At 33.7% G+C, this 21,367-nt stretch overlaps 1 protein-coding gene across 8 annotated transcripts in view; it reads right to left on the bottom strand.

Annotated features, from left to right (window-relative positions):
• Positions 1-21,367, bottom strand: part of LOC100741155 (metabotropic glutamate receptor 7-like) — a 42,061-nt gene that overhangs the window by 9,365 nt on the left and 11,329 nt on the right. For 5 of the 8 annotated variants that reach the window (XM_024370449.2, XM_033323042.1, XM_003492590.4 and 2 more), the window contains 3 exons: positions 9,528-9,711; positions 3,685-3,900; positions 884-1,015 (listed from right to left, as the gene is read on the bottom strand). In XM_024370449.2, coding sequence (XP_024226217.1) covers positions 884-1,015; positions 3,685-3,900; positions 9,528-9,677 — 498 coding nt within the window. In that variant the 5' untranslated portion in view covers positions 9,678-9,711. Of the gene's footprint in view, positions 1-883; positions 1,016-3,684; positions 3,901-3,991; positions 4,726-9,527; positions 9,712-10,034; positions 10,367-10,441; positions 10,598-21,367 lie in introns of those variants that run through there. The other 3 variants (XM_033323043.1, XM_033323044.1, XM_033323046.1) reach the window with 3 other exon arrangements.

The following is a 21,367-nucleotide window of genomic DNA, read 5'->3' as shown; positions in this document are numbered from 1 at the left end:
TATCGCTGGGATTAAAATATTGCCAGAAACGAAATACTCTTGGCCCTCGACTAAGATTTATACGTATCATTTCTTTCAAGATCTCCGAGGTGCTATAAAGCTCAGTGGTACCAGCGCTCAGAGACACCATATTTAATTACAGGATGAGGAAGTACAGTAGCGGTGTCGTTTTTGTTCCTGCCAATTCATTTCGTTCGTTTTTCTTTCGGCAACTTGTATTCTTGCGCTCTTGATTAATCACTCTTATAATTGTTTTTCACAGGATAACGATGATTTCATACGTTCCATCTTTTCACGTACATCCGCCCTTTACAGTTATTTCGCCGATAATTTCAGTATCATGGGATAAATCAAAGCATGCGATATATTCGGAACAAGGGACGTCGAGAAATGATTGAACAGTTTGCAAACTGAGGGTCCATCCTTAAGATTCTGAAATTTCCATTGGAAACATTTTTTCACGCAGCTTTGAAGTTGGAATCTTTTGATATGTATGATTTTATATGATGTAAATGCGTTCAAAACCGTGCAGGTGGAAGAAGCACGCGGAGTATGTGGGCGGACGGGTTGAACGGTATTAAAACGAATGGAAAAATGCAAAACGGATTTCACTGATTTATTCGAACATTTCTCTGTAAGCCTATATATGTAGTTGAATATCTGACTATAGTCTTGCACGTAATCGTTTAGCTTCGATCAGTCGATGGAACAGGTATCGAGAGACAATAAATGATTTTGAACATTTGAATTTTACATATTTCTGGATAAAAAGTCGTAACGTGAAACGATGAAAAATCTGTCCGCTATTTTAACATATCTTTCCTACACCGATAGTAAACGTACGAATTTTTCACTTCGATGAGAATGATTTTTAACTACTGACCTTGAATAATCGCAGAATATTGGCTACCATAATGGAGACTACGCTAAACGAAGCTCCTATAACACCCGTGACAGGTTTATGGGGCACATACATCGGTGGTTTGTCATTTTCACATTTGTATTCCGATATATCCTGAAAACGAATAAAAGAGAAATCACGCGTGTTTGTATTGTGTCTATTCTACTCGTCGATCAGATTTGCTTATATCGATGCTTTGAATTAAAAACTGATATCGCATATATACGCATGTATATGTATATATTGTATAAATGGAAATCATTGAACGAACAGATTGTATCGAGTAGTTTATCGTTAATGAACTGTTGTGGTATATCAGAATCGGTAGCCTATTGCACTTTGTACAAAAGAACTTCATTGGTTAACGTGAATGTTGATTTTGTATGCATAAAAATATCCATTCGAATTTTTGTTAAATCAAGTTGGCCATTTTGCGTCTTTTATTTCCACTAATTTCTCTTTTACAATTTTATATTCATTCTGCTTGTTCTACCGAAAAATATTGTGGAAATATACTACAACCATCTATTTTGCTTAACTAAGTCACTAAAATAAAAGCATAATTTTCAAACAAGGTTTCGCTTCATAGTTGCATAGATTTTTCAAAACAGATATAGAGATATTTTGAGAAAAACACGTACAAAATGTTCGCAGCGTGATTGAAAAATCAGTGATGTTTCATGCACAAACAAATCGCAAATACGTGTATGAAATAAAATTTTATCATACCTAGTTTTATACGAGGAGCTGAATGTTGGGAGTATATTAAATATACATACGTGCGATTCGCTAGAAGGCATGTATCGTTGCGTTTGTAAATGTAAATTTAATGAAATTCTCATTTTAATTTTTAATTTTCATAAAGTCTAATTACTAATCGTTGTTGCAACCGGAGCAGAAAATATGACGCCCAAGTAATTTAAAGCTTATTTCTAAGGTAGAGATACACAGCTATGAAACATTCAATTGATCCACTATGGTTATTGATTCGTTTACTAGTTTCTTTATCGACAATCTCTATTTAACATAAAATTATTATCTCGTGTTCTAAATAATAATCGATCGTTTATTCATAGATATAAATGTCCGGACGAAATTTATGTAAAATGAGGGATAGATAATTGGAGCTCGGTTTGTCGTCGAAGAGTTGTTGGTTACGAGTCTGGTCAATGCTAGACTTATGCTACTTATACATAGTAGCAGCGTCCGTCATGCTTGAAACGGACGGGAGATGACAGAGTATCGATTCTAAATTTTCTACTTCGCGTCAGATACCAAAGAAATAGTGGTCTCTGCAAAGGTTATATCTGCATCAGTGCTATCGTCGCATCTAGGTATATAACGCCAAAGCAGGGAGTAGCAGATGCTCTTCCGAATCATTTCCACTTCACTAAGAATACTAAATGACACCGCGTAAAATGTTCTCCACCATTTTCCATGTTGTTTTGCAGAGTAAATTAAAGAAAGATGTAGTCTTCTTCGAAGTTTCGTTGTAACTTAAGCATTTTCCGATATGTAAATCACTCGTACTATGCATGTACATCTCTGTTGAAAAGTTTTGCAATGGTCATCGTATTAGTTTAAAAATAAGAAAATGTAAATAAAAGTTGAGAAAAATACGATTCAGAAATATGATTCAGTTTGAATCATCGTACGACAGAAAATTAATTAATGTATCGCTTAGTTCACTGAAAAATACATGTAATAATAGTAACTTGTTACGATAAGTAAGTTGATATGTAAGAGCAGTTGTAATTATATGAAATAATTCTTTAAGAAAAATTAATAGCCTGTAATATGTGTTTTCTTCCTACTACGTTATCATCAATCGATAGTCGATAACTTATTAAAATTCGTTAGAAGAGGTAATTTATTTAAGTAATTTTCAATCAAGTCTATCGATTGATTCTATTGCAAATGAATATTATTTTTAAATACGTAGTATCCTATAAAATTTACTATACATGGAGCTTCGAGTGTTAAACGGACCGAAATTGATAAATCTGGTCTATTAATTTCTGGTGTTAGATGGGTAAAGATTAATCTACTGCCTTGAGGGTATACTTAAACTTGATAAGGTAATCTAAGAAGATACCTTATTTTGTATTATTTAAACATATATTTTACATACACTTACATTATTTTAAATATTTATCGAACAACTATGATTTTATTTTTTCTATCTTTCGTACCTTAGCTTGGCTTTATGGATAAATTGGTTGCATCTATTTAGAATTTACTTTTTTACTAAAAAGAAAGCGTACAGACAAAGCACAAATATGTAATTCGTTAGTATTCTTATTCTTTCAATTAGATATTTTTTAAAACATTTGCTTAGAAGTGGAAAGATTTCCTATCGTAAATCCTACAGAAGAATACTCGAGGTACTGCATCGTACAGAATTCAGATCTATCTGACATAATCATGGTTTCAACAAGTAGAAAATATGAATGAAAATGGTGAATTCACATATTCTGAAGACAAATCTGGCGATAAAGTCGCGCATAAAATGATTTCTCAAAAGGGAATATGCAATCGTGTAGGAAGAAGATTTGTAAGGAACATTACAGTTATTTTAACAGAGAGAAGAGTAAAAGGAAGAGATCTTCGAATAAAACTGTGTCTTACTAATTTGTTATGTTAAACGATATCTATCAGGCGAAAGACGACGCACGAGTTGTCAAGTTAAGTAATGGTATTGCAGTGCTAAAGATTAGATACGTCTCTCCTACAAATGTAAAATTTATGAGCTTAAAATGTCTTAATACTGTACATGTACTTACTTGATTCATATAAGATCTGACGAATTCCATACTCTGATCAAGTGCATATGTATCACTGCTGCAGGAGTCGAGAATAAGCGCGCCTAACGTGGTGTTTGGCAATAACTCATCGTCTGAATTTATTTCATCGAGAACGTACAACATAGCCTCCAAACGTTGCATTCCTTTTTCTTCTTTCACTGCTCCGCATGGTGATTGACCGATGGAACCTGCCACCTATGAATAAAAATATGATTATGAATAAAATCCATGAATAATATGATTGATTTCCAGTATATACTCGATAATCGTGTTCCCTTACACTTACTTTTTAAAGATAAATTTAACAAAAGCTGCTTATTGAATTGTATGCTACCGTATATCAAAAATATACAAGTCATACATCGCTTACATAAATAGATTTAAAAAATGTACACTCATGTGAAAACATATCATAGAGTTGGAAATAATTCCGTTGCATTTTTGTGCATGTAAGTAGCGAATTATTAACGAGTTGAAAAATTCTTATGAAATCTTCGAATTTGTTTGTTTTTTTCCCAGATTTATCCCGGCACATTTTTTTACTAATTTATTAATTACATGTCTATTTATTTCGGCTGGTTCGTTTGATAGTATTCTTTAGTAAACAAGGGTTTATTGATTTTACAGCGCTTGGCAATGTTTTTATCCAAGTGCTATAAATGCTCGAACCAGTTGTAGTCGGGATTTTGTGCTTACAGCGACGATAATTCTTTCCGTCGAAAAATTTCCTTGTAATTTTACGTTTATGCGTGAGATAATTGTTTCGTTAGAAAATAAATGGATCCCAGTGGTTCATTATTTTTTCTCAGCGGACTGTTGTACATTTTTTCGTAGTAATTTTTTCATATCTCTGCCCGTGTTAATATGTCTTCTATAAATTGTAAATCGTCTGCCGTAATTAACGAAATGCAGCCAGGTATTAGCACAGATCCACTTCAGTGTTTAACGGTTGCACTAATCACGATGATCTAAAAATCTCTGCCCGTGTTTTTCATTGGCTAAAAATTTACGAATTTTGTAGAATAAAAAGAGTGTGAATGACATTTTTGGAAAAATTGTTCTTTCCCGTGGAAAACATTTACGAGAAATTTAAAGAAGCAAAAATGTACAAAATGCACTTATGTGGAAAGATATATAGAACTAATTGTTGGATTTGTTTAATTCCTACCGTGTACTCTAAATATCTTTAGTCGCTGAATCTGTTTAATCGTCCTTCTCAGAATCACTTGGTTTGCTGTAAATGACTGTCTTTTTAGTGCTCATTGTCATGCCTGGTGATATCCTATCTCTTTTACTCGCGTACAAATTTATATCTCTTGGGTAAAAAGACGGAATTTAGGTTTCAATTATGTACAAGAGATTAAACAATTTTTTACCACCTCTTTGCTTTCGTATCATGCGATCCTATCGCACCATAATTCTCCGTGGGCGTGATCTTAGACGGTTTTCTGCAGTTCCATTTCGTTTCAGATGATTTACTATCTTCGGAAAGCTTCCTGCGAAGATATTAAAATCTGACGCGATTTTTCCAAGCGTGTCTTCTTTTATCCGCCTATTAAATATACCTAAGTGATCTTTTATGTAGGCATAACTTCACAAACTTTCCACTCTTTAAATTCACAGTTCCCTTTAAATGCGAAAGTATAGATTTGAGAATCGGCGCTGTAAAATAAAGCAAATGTTCGAGCGATTCTTATTGTATTTATTTTATCGTATGTGCTTTCTCTGGCAAGACGGAAAATAAGAAAAATAAAATACTAAAATTACTCGGCAGAAAACTGTCGCCCTTGGTATCATTTATGCAGCAATCGAGTCAACTCGAGCACCTATCTTCCACATAATACAAGGTGTTCCATGTTTTGGAAACTTTACCAGTATGTAAAGCTTCATTAAGTAGTTATAATAAAAATACGAAATACAGAAAGAATAATATAAATTTTGGTGACACGTTATCAAGGGAAACGAATCTTTCTTAAAAATTATAAAATTCAACCTATGGTTTCAGGGAAAGAAAGCAAGTTAAGAAGAAAGAAAAAAAGAGGAATATATCAAACGAATATGGATACGTGTGGTGAATTGATACAAAGAGATAATTGATTCATTAAGATGAATTGGAATCAAAATGAACTTAAAGTATTAAAATTAATAAAGTATTAAAATTCATATCTTGAAATGAAATATACCAATTTACCATAACTTTTTAATGAAGTTTCAAACGATCTATATTTATATAATGTTTTTGTCTCAGTTATACTCATAGAATATCCAAAAAAAATTTGGCCTCGGAAAGCTTAGAGCACCACGTATACTCTAACACCTGCACACTTCTTCTGTTTCTATTTCATTCTGCCTTTAATCCCATTCAAGTAAACTACGCAGACATTTTCAGGACACATTCGATCAGGTTGTTGTCTTACGGATTAAGGATACGTAAGAACCTGAATCAGAGTACTACGCTACTAGCTCCGGATATATGTCACGGCGTAATTCCAATTGTTAACGTGTGTGTACATTGTACATCGTAAACAATTAGCTGCATCTAAAAGAGAATGTGCTTGATGAACCCTATAAGCTAGCAAAGTTTCGTAAAACATTGAGCGAGACAGTTGGACAGTTTTCCTCGTTACTTTGGATAACACAAAAGCTGTTACAACTCGTTCATACTTACAAAGTGGAAGAATTACAGTCGCATATTCTCTTCTGTTATAATAACGTTGGAATAATTTGTTACTTGATATCAAAGAGAATATAAAATGTACTCCGTATCTCGCTAATCTTACAGACGTTTCTTCATAAGTACAATATAAAGTTCGTTATTTACAGCGTTCATATAGCGTTAATAAATTTGTTGAAAATTTTTTTAAACTGCAAAACTATCAGAATCTTCGCATAATTTTTAACATTTACAGTATTTCATTAATTATTCCAACAAATGGATTGTAAATAGAAAAAGAAATTCTTTCAAACGTCACTCTGAACGCATCTAATGTTACGAAGTTTCTCTTTGGGATCTGATGTTTGTTATCTTGCGATAAGTTCCATTTTCTTGCACAAATACGTTTGTCTATCAAGGAAAAACTGACCCTAGAAGATCGAATCGTCTATCTGACCTATTTTTAGTACGCGAAGAAAACTTAAATGCGCGCCTGTCGTGATTTATGTAGTAAGTACGTACATGTTTCTTTCTCTTGATATTGGGTCAGTCCATAAGTTCGTGCGCATTTCTGTACATTTGTGAAAAACACGTGATCCGTAAAAATCGCCTTACGAAGATGGAACTCAAAAGCCACCGTCAAGATGACAGAGAATTATACGTATAAACATATTGCAGATTGAAGACAAGCTTAACATCGCATTTTCAATTATTCTGTTAGATTATAGTAATACGAATTTTGTGAATTAAATTGTTAAACGATTAATAAATTGTTATTGTAGTTATTATAAACAGTTGCTTCTACTTTATATAGTATACATAAAGTAACAATACAAAAATATATATATTCGTCCTTTTTTCATAACAAATACCATACATCGTTTTAAAAGTTACATCTCAGCTATTACTTCGATAAAAATGTATGGTGATCGACGATGATCCAGCGTTTTTGTTTTTTTTTAATATGACAATTTCGTCAAATTACTCTTCTCTATGTATTATTAAAAGACAACGAATTGTAGGCATTGTATGACATTTATCTATGAAAGGAAAGCCCTAAGTTACTAATGCTATAATAATATCTGTCGTATTAGCGTCAAATAAGAATCGTATAAAATGGAACAACCAGTAACATTTCGTGACTCGGTGCATTCACTTAAAGATTAAGTTAGGGAAGAAAAATGCATTTCACGTTCAACTCTCTGGAGCTTCTCTGAAACATGCCAGTTCTACCGATACGTTAGAAGCGAAAAAAGAAACAGAGTCCAATATTTCCGACTACATAAAAGGACCACGTGGAATAAAACGTTTCATCGATCAACATTATATGGCAAAGAGCACATTACCTTGTCTCGTTAATTAATACCTTTTGCCAATTGTAGAGTAATTAAAGTAACTTTTGTTACGTGATATAGTGTGAGAGTGTATTAATATTAATTAAAATAACGCGATAATTAAAAGAGCACGAAATCTTTATCGAGATATTGTTGAATTTTTTAGCCGTTGTGACTTCGCGAAGAATAATCATACAATATGCGATCCGCGTGAATAAATTTTGGAAGCGATAAAACGGTGAAACAAATTTTAAATTAGCTCCTGACGGATCGTTATAAAGAACAGACTTTGACATTTACGTTCGTAATGATTTGGGTGGAGAAAAGGAATATCCTGGCTCTACAGAGTAGCTTGACTCTGTAAAATTTTCGTGAGAAAAACCACCTTGACTTTCGTGTCGCTTGCTAGCGTGAAAGCATCTTCGAAGAAAATCAACTTATGGAGGTGAAAGTAGATACTTGCTCCTTTAAAACGTATCCAGGCGAATTATTGTATGATTTTTCTTCGCCAAGTTCTAGCAGTTCGACAATTTTTCGATCAAAAATACCACGACCCATTACCTTCTACGTCCGATGTCACAATTTTACAGAAATTTATAAGAAACGAATGTTGTGAATTATATAATAATTCATTCATAAAATAATATGAAAGGAAACGGTTGAAAAAGTTGATCGTTTACAACGTAGCATCTAAATGAATATCCCTCGCACTTCTTTTCTCCTTCTATTAATATTCAGCGCCATGCATTTTGAGTTTAAAAAATGTTAAAAAATTTGTTTCGCGGAATACATATTCCTTTTCAATAATATCGTGCGCTGTTTCCTGTTCACTGAAACTTTTCAGCATTCGTGTTTCATTTGACACGACTCTCTTCTAAAAATTCTCAATTTTCCTCTGCAGAGATAATGCTGATTTCGATAATTAATAATGTAGTAATGTGTATTGTAAATGCGGCGAAGCTTTCACGTGTCCTGCGTAGCACTACAATAAGGCAAAACCCGTATTATTTTAGTGTTAATAATACAACAACAACATATATATAATTAAATTAATGGAACAAAGTAAAATGAATGCAATATGTGAGTATAGTAACAGAATTTGCTTGGACATTATTTTATAAGAAAAGAACCTATACATTCAGCATACATACGTAACTGTTTTACACGAAAATTCAGAGAAGCGATGTACGTATGATCTATTTTCACATTTATTCTTCTCTCTGTTTTAATGGAATGAAGAATTTTTCAAATGGGATGTTTAAATATTGAAACTAATAATTTATGTACGTCGATGCAAACGATGAAAATGTAGAAGCTATATAGTTCGATATTGGAATATGAAAACAAGGGTGTTTAAATTTCCAATAGAGATAATCCCCTTTGATGGGAGGAAATTTTTATTTCGTAGTAGAAAGTTAGCAGTTCGTGTGTATAATACTTCAACCACTGTGTATTCAAAGTATCGAAGGTATCTTACACGCGAATAGACAATGCAAATTAAAGTAAAATAGATAAAACGTAAAAATTTATAAGGTTTGTTCATTTTAATGACTCTATTGCGCAAAAGAATTTATCAATACTGCCATCTTATAACTTGCAACTTGCAAAAGTTCGCTAATAATACTCTTTATTTCCGAAATATTCGTTTCGGAAGTGAAACTGTTACGCAATTTCTGAAGTTAGTCGAAGTTGGTAAGTGGCTTAATTCCTTTTCACCGAACTTAGTAATGAAATTTGGTGACACAATGAAGCTTCGAATACCGTAGAATTTTACATTCATACGCCAATTTCAGACCATTTGTTATCTATAGAAAATACAATAGAATTATACATACTTGTTCGTGCATAGGAAAGATTCCTCCGAGAATTACATCACCATTGATACGTATAAGCTTCGAACCATCCTCGTCGCGTCCCTTTCGGATGTGGCACTCGCTTATTATGATAAAATATAACATCCATGTTAAAATCTTGCCCACGCTCATCTTGTACGCTGCAGCTCCGATACTTTCCTAGTATCTGTAACGTGAAATTGAAAAATTACTTTCTTCCATTCTAAATAATTAATTTCTGCGCAATTTAACGCAACACGCTCATACAAATTTGTTTACTTCGTTTTCGTACATAGACTGCTATCCAAAGGTTTGATAAAAGCTGGACTTATATACATAATAAATAAATATTATATAATATTTGATAAATAGTAAAATGCGATTCTACGAAATCCAAAATTGGCGAATTGGTCTTTCTGGTCCTTCGAGTTTTATAGGCTACTATGGAATACTCGGTTTAGGAATTAGGATGCGACACAAGTACAAAATGACTAGATGCTAGAACTGTACTCATTCGTTGTAGTATCTTTGTAGAGTCATTCTGGGATAGTAGCTAGTATATACAATGCAGAATTCGTGGGGTTGTTGTTCCTGCGAGCTATGAGGATGTTTGAAAGCAGTTAGACCCCAGGTGTTCAGGCGTTTAATGGGACCGTTAATTGTTACGACGCGTCTCCAGGTTTATAATACTTTGATCCTCAGGAGTTTAGAATTGCGTTTGTTACTAAATTCACAGTAATACGTAACTTCTACATTTTCACTCTCGTTACAAAATTAATATTGTTTGCCACAGTTATCTGCTCAATGGACTGGTTCCATCGCGTGCAATAAAATGAACGAAACTGCAATGAAAAGAATATTTTGGTTAAACTTGTTCAAACTTGATAGAATACGAATATATTATTAAAAATTGGTACTTCGAATACTCTTAGGATCAAGCAGGTAAAGAAAATTGTTCCGGACAGAGACTATCCGTTATTGCTATATATAATTACAACAATTTCACGGTAATTGGATTCTCTGTTTTGTTAATCACACGCTATTCGTTTCTGTATAATTCGCATACGTATTGGGAAAGGTTCGCAAGATCTCGATATTGGTTAATCCGTGATTGGAAACAGAAGAGGATTAATTAGAAATTTCAAGTCGAATTAAAAAAAAGATAAATTTCTTTCTTTCTTTCGGTTATTTCGTTCAGACTCGTTCAGTTCATTCCCTCGATTAAATTAGTAACATTTACAAGGAACAGCCGGTCCCTGCAGAAGACCTGCAAGTTCGACTGCGTTGACGGGAAGCAACGCTCGGATACTTTCGAAACAGTCAGCTTCTAAAAGTTATGTAAACTCAGTTTTGCCAAGTATTTTGGGATTGCTGCTTCAAGCATAACGCCGCGTTATGAGATGTAGCGAAGTTCAACAGCCTCGTAACCCTAACAAACATTGTATTAAATACCACTAAGATTGCACAGTTAGTTGTACAAGTGGACGCATTTGCAAAAGACAGTAGCTAAATTGAAGGGGAACGAGATGATCCAAACATATGGTGGGACTAAGAATTCGCGTGGATAACGAATGGTTGAGAACCAAACGAATATTTATGTTGGAACGCTAGTTACAAGAAGCAAGAGCGATTCAGAGAATGCATGGCGAGACTTAGCGTGCATGGCATGCATAATGCTTTGTTGTGCGTATGAGATCTTTGAAGGTACAAACTGATCGAGAAAGTCAACCGTGAATTTTCAGAGAGTCGACCAGAGCCAGAATTAACCCGTAATTAGGAAACTTTCTAATACGCGCACGAATACCTGTCATTATTGAGAACTCCGCGTATCGGAAAATGGCATGATATTAGGTTTTCACTTCGAAGGAACACGAATATTAATAATTACAGCCTCGTCGTCGCCTGTTCAATACCAGTTGCTGTGTTGTAATCTCGCTCGTAGATTCGACCACCTCAACACGTGGCCCCTTGATTGATGTAGATGCACATTGCTAAGGTACTGTTAATCACGGGAAATTACCTATCATAAATTACCAACTGACTGATAACCCACACTCTCATTCAGGATGGTACAGCGACAAGAAACATTACCTAAGTATGACGCGCGAATTTTCACGAAACTTTGTACATAACTTTTTTTATCGATAATTTTCTATATTTAGAGGAACTGGCTTAGGGAATGTTTGCAAAAATTTAGAGAATGAAAGCCCGCAAAGAGACAGAAAATATATTTTCTTAGAATATTTTGGAAACTATCAGAGATAAAAGCAATTCTATTAAAAAAAAAGAAAAAAAATAGAATTGTTGCAGTTTTGAGTACACTGATCGATACAATTTTCCACCCTCTGTAAGTTATTCGTTAATTAATACATTGCTATTATTTATTATATTTATGTTATAACACTTCAAACTTGTGAAATTAATGTCGTTAAAAATCGATAATGAAATAATCAAAGAGAAAACATATAAAAATTACGAACTAATTTAGTAGTTATTTCGATGTTAAATCTGCAGTCGCCAACGAAACGTTGACGCAGTGGACACTTCTTTAACGTCACACGGTTTCCGTGATATGAGAGATATCCGAAGGGCATGCGAGTTCTCGCTTGGATAATGCTCGCTTAAAATAAAATTATATTAAATAAAATTGTACAAATTATACATTGTAACGTGTAAATTATTAGATAAAATATTTTCTTTCATAAATCATACGATCTCTCTTTCAACGAATTACATGTACAGTTCCGCTGTCTTGTCACATTTTGAATAATCTCTTTTCGTTAATTTTTTCAAGTGAGATACGTTTTATAAAATAAGAATGCATCCAATCTCTGCTACTTTACTACTACTACAAAATATCGTAATAAAACGTCGGGACAAAACGTTTCACGTTAAAAAGTGTAAATTAAAGATTGTACCATACATTATTTATTAAAACATTAAAGTAGGACATATTTGGAGAGTTACAGCAAAATAATAAAAAGTAAATGCGAAATGTATTTCAATAATAAAGCATTGTGTTTTGTATATAGAAGTATTCTACCATAACTACAAAATAAGATGTCTCGTGAAAATAGTGTAGTCTCGTGAATATATTTGCCATGTAATTTTTCCTTTAATAATACCCCTCACAGATTCGATTATTTGATAATTGTTTATTCTTGCTTTTATCAACTCTCAACATACACACAACATGCACATCGACAACCAGAATAAATTACTAGCAACTCAACGGCAGACTATTAAATGGTAATCTATGTATGGTATATGATTTATGAATTTGAATCAATAATTCTCGGTTCCGCGTTGCAGAGACACGTCGCATCATCATCGATTGCATGCAACTTGGTATCAGTTATAGCGGCATATAATACTCTCAATTCCATTTCATTCCATTATGCTATCTTCTCGCTTAATAATATCCTCGAGTTGCAATTACGTTATTTTCATTCTGCGTACGCATTTTCCACCGCATAGTCCAAGAACTGGTCGAAAAATAATTTCACAATTTTCTAGCATTCGAAAGTTGAAGAGAGCTTGTCGATCGAACGATCTGATCGAATTGCAAGGCATTTAATCATTTCGAGAACTGACGCTGAGGAACTCGTTCAAAGATCGAATATTCTTCGATGCGAAATAAAAATTCTTCCAACATCTACGGTAGCTTTTAAAGAAGAAACGACAAAATTAATCGAACCGTTCCTTCGGATATCCTTCACGCTGAATTTCCCAGGAATTTCAGTAGATCGTGAACTATACAAACAGACAGGTGACCACCGACTGCCACGAGAAACTTTTGCACACCGCAAGAACGTTCCTTAACATTCTGATATTCGAAGACGCGGTTAATAATCGCCGATAATAATCGTATAAGAAATATGTATGAACGTGAGTTAAGACTTGTTGTACGGCGGCTCTGACTATGTGGCCTGTGATCTAAAAACAGAGAATGCAGATTTTGCAGCCCTCTACATAGCCGTACACTCTGAATAAGAACAATCATATCGGGGAACTTCATCCTGATTGTCACATCACCGTGGAAAAAGGAATTTCGTGTGAATGTTTATGGCGAGTAACTGAATTTCGAGCGGTCGTGCTTTGCTCTGAAACGCTTGAAAGCAAAGTGTGAAAGAAGAGTACATGGCAGCCCAAGCTTTTGAGTGGACACGATGGTACGTACATAGATGTGTCCTGGGAATATCTGCGTAGTTTGCCTGGACTGAGTGAAAAAGGGTGTAAAATGAAGAAGAGGAAAATGTGTTGGGATTGCTGCATGTTGTGTGAAAGAGTTTAGTTCCTCGGGTGGTGTCGAGAGTGAGAGTTTTGTGTCGCTGAGTGATTTTGTTTCCTGTCTTTCGTACGATCAAATTGTAGTTTAATTGAGAGTAATAACAATTAGTTAGAACCGCATCATTAAACAGATTGTATATTTGAACGATACAGTTTGAATGGGTTTCATTAACGTGGCTAGTGAACGAAAATTCGGCCAGACTGCCGTTTCATTTTTCACTTGTTTCATCTATCGACACGTCTATTGATTTCGGCTGGCAGTGGAGCAAAGGAAAGGCATCTGTCGAAATGCAAATAATCCACGTAAAGGAAATGTCAATAATGTTACCGTCATAGAGCTAGGATTGTATCGACGAAAGGAGAATTGAAAACTGTGAAAATAGTTGGTTTTGAAATTGTTCGATAAGTTCAAGGTTACGTTAAAAATCGTTTTGCAAGAACAATGGCAAAGCAAAATTGAAGAAAGTAAAATTAATAAGTAGATTACGAATTTTTACGCATTTCTGTACAATTTTAATGCGTAGAGAATATGTATAAAAATATGTATATGTATATGTATAAAAAACATATGAAATACTCAAAGTATAATATTCGTTATGATTTCTGTACTGTAGTAGGTATAATTAAGCGTTAATTCCTTGTTTCTATCTGCCTCTGTAAAATTATTATAACGCGTAGAAAGATTATGCAATGTGAAAATGTTGGAACCCCTAAATCAAAGATAAACATTTAGGATTACTTTATGGATCGTGCTTATACATATATCTTACATGCTTGAATACCTAATTTGTTCAAACCATCCATCACTATCTATCTATTCAGTATATCCTGAATTTTGGAATTTTCCAAACAAAATCTATATTTGGTACCGGTTATTTAACTAACATCGAACGTAATATTCAAGATATCAAGGATCAATATTTTATAAAATATTTGTCTCGGTATTGTAGCAAATATGAACAATAAATTTTTAAACTGTATAAAAGTTGGAATAAACTAGCACGTGTGTTTCATATTTTCTTTTAATAAGTCAGATGAGGCGAGAAACGCTTTAGAAGAGAAATACAGTAGCGTTTCCTTCTTTTTTCGTTATTTTTCATCTCATTCGGTTCGTTGAGAGGCGAAGATCACGGTATCATATATGCCGAGAGAAGATCGCTATACTCTCATTTTCCTAAATAGGACTTTTATTAAATTTCTTTTCCTACGTTGCCACTTACCATAATTTCAGTCAATTTCGATAGAAAAGGAATTTTGTCGCATCTTAAGAGTATCCCATAGGAGGAATACGTATAATCAATATTTTTAGATTAAAATGGAAAGCATACAGTTTCTTAGAAGAAGCGAAGTGTAACTGGAGAATAAAAAATGATATTTGCTCTGGTATTTTAAAACAAACCACGGTAAACACGAAATTCTTACTATACAGCATAAAAGACTATGAAACTCGTGAAACTATGAATCGAAACAAATTGCAATTCTTTGCGTGATTGAAAATAGATAAAATGTATATGTAGACAAAATGAGCTACTGTCTTGTCAATGATGTTCACGAATTTATACTTTCTATTTATATAACAACGCGTTAAGAAATTAATTGTCGTGCATTTTAAAAGAATTACAGAATTGCGAATATATGCAGGTACTTTAAATATTTTACAATTTTACAATCGCTTCCTGCACCTTACTCTTTAAACTTTCAAGTTCAAAATTACGTGGAACATTCCGAATGTACGTAAAATATAAGGGAATAACATTTACAAACAGCATATAGCAAATATTAAGTTTCAGAGGCGTTTCATTGCGGCAAGTCTGAGAATTATCGTTTAGTTGAAACTTTAAAATCAATTTCGCTCTGCATCGTTAAAAGGTGCTCTGCTTCATAGTTTTTCCAATACAGAAAACGTCCACCCTTCTGACAAACTTTGGGTAACTGCTAACAAGGCTTGTCCTTTAAGTCTCTTTGATCCCATCACTTGAGATTCCAGAAGCAGCCACGGAGCTCCCGTTTTAGACAGTACGTTAATCATTTTCTTTTTCTTTCATATTCCATTTTCATTGTCCTTTCCTTATTCTTAAAAACGATCCCTGTTGTAAGAACGTGATTAGATAATTCTGATTATTAAGCATAACTGAATTATGAATAATTTGGTATATCGGTACTTTTTCGACAGAAATCTATTACGTTTTTTAGATGGATGGATGGATGGACGTTTCGTTTGAAACAAGGCAACAAAATTTGTGTTCTAGACACGTAGAAGTTTCAGACTAAATAAAAATTAACTTTAATTCGCAAATCTACATTCGAATGCGCATTTATGGTGGAATCTAAAATATTACGCGAATAAATTCACCTATCGAAAGAAGATAGAATTATTTGAAATTGCGAGGGAAAACTGGGAGGAAATACTACGGATAAAAATATTAATAATAATTCGTTAACCCTATGACAGGCTCAATTGATACTTTGTAATTTTAAATTAAAAATTTGTTGATTTAATAAGGATATTTTTTTGGTATTAGTTAAAATTCTTCTAGATGAACATATTTCAAATAAACGTATATGTATACGAGATTTAATCTAGCTGGAAAATTATGTAAGTACGTAACTCTACGCGTACTGTTTCCTCACACTGCACATCCTGCTTTACTTTGTTTCACGGCTTTAAATTTCTTCGTGTACGAATTATTAAAAGTTGAAGGAGAAAAAAATGTTCCGTTTTCTAATTATCTCGCTCGGCTACACTTCATCCATTCGTCTTTACGGGTGTCTTTGTCTGAAATTTAAATAAGTGGGCAAATATGCTGTCCGCTGCAGAAGAATCGCGAAATTTCGAGGGCATCTCCTGCTAATGCTGTCGGCGTCCTGCATGCTCGCCTGTCCATCAAAGTCAGGTGTGCCGTGCGTTCATGTGCCGGTCAACGTTAATTAAGAAGTCCGCTAGTCCAGATATGCATTGTTGTCCACGTATGCCAGTGTTTCTCAACCTTTTTCAAACTACAACTCCATTTCCCTGCAAAATAACGTATGACCGTACTCTGCTAAAAAGACGCTTTTAATAGAAGGAGCGTTCAGACGATCAATATTATTGACGATATTATTGTCAATATTTGAGGTTTTCAACATTATCGTGGCTAGACGATCAATATATTATTGTCAATACGATGTTGAGAATCTTAAATTCATCTATAATGTTGCGTATTGATTAGAACCATTGGTGGAATATTACGATGAAAGGCTGCTGGAAGTCGTCTTAACGAAGCTTTCTATAAAACTAATTACAACTGTCGGATTGTTGGAAATTTAAGAAAAATTGAGGCACAATGTTGAATAATATCTGCTACTTTCTTTGATGATACTCTGCTGCCTATAGAATAGCTTGCACGAGCTTCTTTTTGAGAAATTCTTTGTCATCTTCAATAATAGATTCCTTCAAGTAGCTTTAGACTATCCAATTTTTTTCCCACTGGAGGATTTTATAAAAAGTAGAATAAATGATAGTAAGCGTGTGTCATATTCGATATATAAAATGAACGGAATTGAATATCCTAGCTGACATTCAATATTCTTTATCTAGTTGGAAAACGAAACCCTTTTAACTAATCAATTCTGAATTTTTCCTTTTTAGCTAAAAGTAGGAGATGTTTTCGTCATAGAATACCAGTATCTTAATAAAAGTGCGATAAATAATTTTATGTTTCCGGAATTTCCGGGACAAGTCGATAATAAAATAACTACGACGATCTCCCAGAAAACATTTTGTTATTTCCTCAAGTTTGGAACGTCACAGGTTGAGAATCTATGACGCGAAGGTTCAGTTTTTTATCTGAAGAAATAAAATTACGATATTTAAAAGATTTTCGTCTACTGAAAACATTATGTAAATTTCATTATAATGTAAAGACGTTAAAGTTGTAAGAAATAACAAATGTTTTGTCTGAAATGACTTATACCAAACTGACTGAAAAACTGACTTATACCAATTCTACGAGCAGGTAGAAAATGGTTTACAGGTAGCAAATTAGAAAAGAGGATAGTAATAAAAGCAACAGAAATAAAATTAAAATCTCATGAATGAAACATCAAGGAGATATCGAGACGTGTAGTAAAACATATTTACACGAAGAGGAAATGTGTATACGATGAAATGAAATCTAAGCTGTTCTCCATAAAAGAGGAATGCAATTTTACTGTGTAATAACGCAGCGAACATTAATTGGAACGTGAGCTATGACAGAACAAAATTAGTCTCTTCAAAAAAATTAATCGAAAATGCAACAGAAATTTTTTATCAAAGGGGTCATTTGCAGAGAAATTGATTTTTTAAAAATATCGAACGCATCTATACTTGTCACGTAATGTATCATGTACTTCAGTGAGATTTTTCCCCTCTAATAATATCGATAGTACGTACAATAATAAATTATATAATAAAATGTTTTCGAATAATTGCTTCGTTGAAACCGTGAAATAAAATCTGTAGAATTTTATTTGTTTTATCATCGAATATGCTACTATATATTACGCAAGAATTGTATTATTATCGCTAGCTATTATTATTACTACGTATTTACATACTATGTATACTATTATTTATTATTTAGGAGAATTACTACGATACTGTTGTACCGAGTACTGATAACGTGTTTAAAGACTAAATAATTATTAAAACGATTGTTGCAAAATGTACGTAGAAAATGTTTACTCTGAAAGCCACCTAGTTTGTTAACTTATTCACTGGCATTCTTTCTCGCACAATGGATATTAGTCAATAGCTAGACAAAGATGTATTGTTCATAACTTCTAGCGTAGCTTAACTTTATGTAGCATGAAAAGTTGGAACAACTGTTTGCCGCAGTTGTTCGACTTTCGTTATGTTTCGAATATAGATAATCGATATGGTATGTTTCAGTAAATGAAAATCGTGCTTACAATTAGATTTCATTATATCTGATTAGATATGCACGTACACAAAGTGATTCTAATAACTGGGCCAAACTATTGGTATCTCTGTTCTAAGCGAAGTTACACAGGAAAATTTTCCTCTGTTTAACTAACTATACCATCCTGTGGCGCGAGTTTTCTCGCAATAACATCCACGCCTGTGCAAACTGCGATTCCACTTTTATTCTCATATGGAACCACTTTTTACACAATTACTTTTTCTCCATAAATTGATTTTTTTTCACTTGTTTCGCCAGCAACGTTATTGAAAACTCGATGATTATTTCGATATCAATATTTTTCATCCCGCGCAAATACGAAAATATTTCATCGTATTTAAAATAAGTACATCAAGTTGGACAAAAGTTGAGAAAAAGATAATCGAACGATATTGTTTTTGGGCAGTCGTTTTGTGTTCGAGTGTGCATCAATTACATGTTGCAGAGTTTAGCGTAGTTCATAAATGAATTGATGTTATGCAGATGTTGGACAAAATAATGTAAACACTCCTTATACGACATATATACGATATAAATATGCAAATTTGTGCTCTCGCGAAACATATGTAAAAAAGTGGAATCCAAGCAAGCGTTATGTTTTTCCTACTAAATAATATTTTGAATATTGTACTTTTTTTATTCTATATATTTTTGCATATATATTACGCACATACACGTACGTTCTATGCATTTTTACACCTTTTAATTTTTCACGGATAAAAATTCGCAATCTATCAATAACAGCTCTCGATAACTAACTAGTACAGACATGATACATGTTTATTAAAAATATATTTTTCAAATATCCGAAATATAAAATAAATACTTGCCAAGGTTCCTTACACTTTTACTGATTTGATCACGTTATACTTTAATCACTGCGGATACTGACTATGTCATTCGTCCCTTTGAAAACACTGTGTGAACGTATTGCGAAATTTTCCCCACGGAAAGATTTTAGTAAGTGAAAATGTTCTGTTCCAAATGTTTCTTTAATTACTGGAATTTTCTGGCTGCGCGACTATGGGATAGCGGAATTATGAATTTTGTAACAGCTGTGCAAAGACTTTCGGATCTTTTCCAGTCGTTAAATGTGCCACTAATGAGATGCGTTATCGTCACACGCAAAAACTGAAGAATACCTAGCACAAGGTTTATATCTGTTCAAAAGCATTCTTCTAAGAGTCTGAAAGATCACCTTGTAGATTACGTCCTAGTCCGGTCTAATGGCCCTTTCGCGGATGATATATCGTGCTTCAAGTTCGAGAGACGAGATTTCTTTGCATCGGCATCGCATAGCTGGGGCAATATTAGTGGAAAAATTAGAAGAGCAGCCAGCTGAAAGAGTAAAAGAAATACAGTTTGGAAAAATTCACGTTGTTTCCCTTCAGAAATCCAGGTATGGAACTACGAAAAGGAATTTGAACAGTTAGCGATTAAACTACTTTTGATCAGAAGTTTAAGTAAAAATAGCATATTAGTTGAGCTAAAACTCGCAAAGGTAACGCGTTCGAATATTTTCATCTAGCCATTTCTCATCTTGAATTTAAGATCGGCCGAAGTATGAAGCGTAAAATTTAACAAATCTTTGACTACAGTGCGAAGCATCGTTGGAGCATCCTCGAGAAATATAAAACGAATGCCTGTTTGCTAACCTTGTCCATTTGTAGTAACTGGAAACTCGTGGAATATGCAATGTTCTATATGTTATACAACTGTAGCATTTCGAACGTTTGCAAGAACCTGTCTGAACTCGTAACTATGAAAAAACAAACGAGAATATCTTACGCTTGGTCTGTCTTATTTGAATTCTAGAGCCATTACTTATACGAACAGTGTATTTCAAATGATTACGTTGATAAACTTATATGAAGTAGCGGGACGAAACTTATGCGACAATCTAATATAATGCGGAGGAAAGCGGCTTCAATTTGGAAATGTATGCTGGCCGAATACTGTCCAACGTTGGAATAAGAGCGGTTGAAGCTATTGTTCATCATCAATTCATCCTCTACGAATCATAGCTAAACAATCGTAACTATTATATCTGCAATTGGACTACTGCCTTCGTCGCTTTCAATTATATTAACGTAATCTCGATACAGGATCATTGGTAATGTAAGTAGACGAGAGCCAATTTAAGTCTGTCGATAGTTACGTTGTATCTGGAATTATGGAAACTCTTGCAGAAGGCACATCTTCGTGAATTTCATTTCTTTTCACTATTATACGTGAAATAATAGTATTTGCAGCGCTCTATTATCAGCAGACATTCTGCTCGGATAGCGAAACGTTTGGATATTGCAGCAGAACGTTCAGATATCGAGATACTCGGATAATGGTGTTCGGATACGAGAGGTTCTATTATGCTGCTACAAAATTTAAAAGGAAACTGCTATTGTTAAATTCGTCCATAACTCGTACGAAATTAGAAAAATTCATATTAAAACGATAATTATTCTTCCTTGTTGTATGTAACTATTTCTCTAATTTCGACAGATTTTGGAACAAATTTGTAATCGATATGAAATTTCTTGGAATTTAACAGGATAAAACTATAGATTCACTGCGTTTTTGCGCCTTCATTATCGTCTGTGACCAGCACTATTG

This window comes from Bombus impatiens, unplaced genomic scaffold, assembly GCF_000188095.3.
Source record: "Bombus impatiens unplaced genomic scaffold, BIMP_2.2 scf_0765, whole genome shotgun sequence".
NCBI classification, from domain to species: domain Eukaryota; kingdom Metazoa; phylum Arthropoda; class Insecta; order Hymenoptera; family Apidae; genus Bombus; species Bombus impatiens.
Note: the sequence above shows the minus strand (reverse complement) of the source record. Positions and strands in the feature narration are given on the sequence as shown.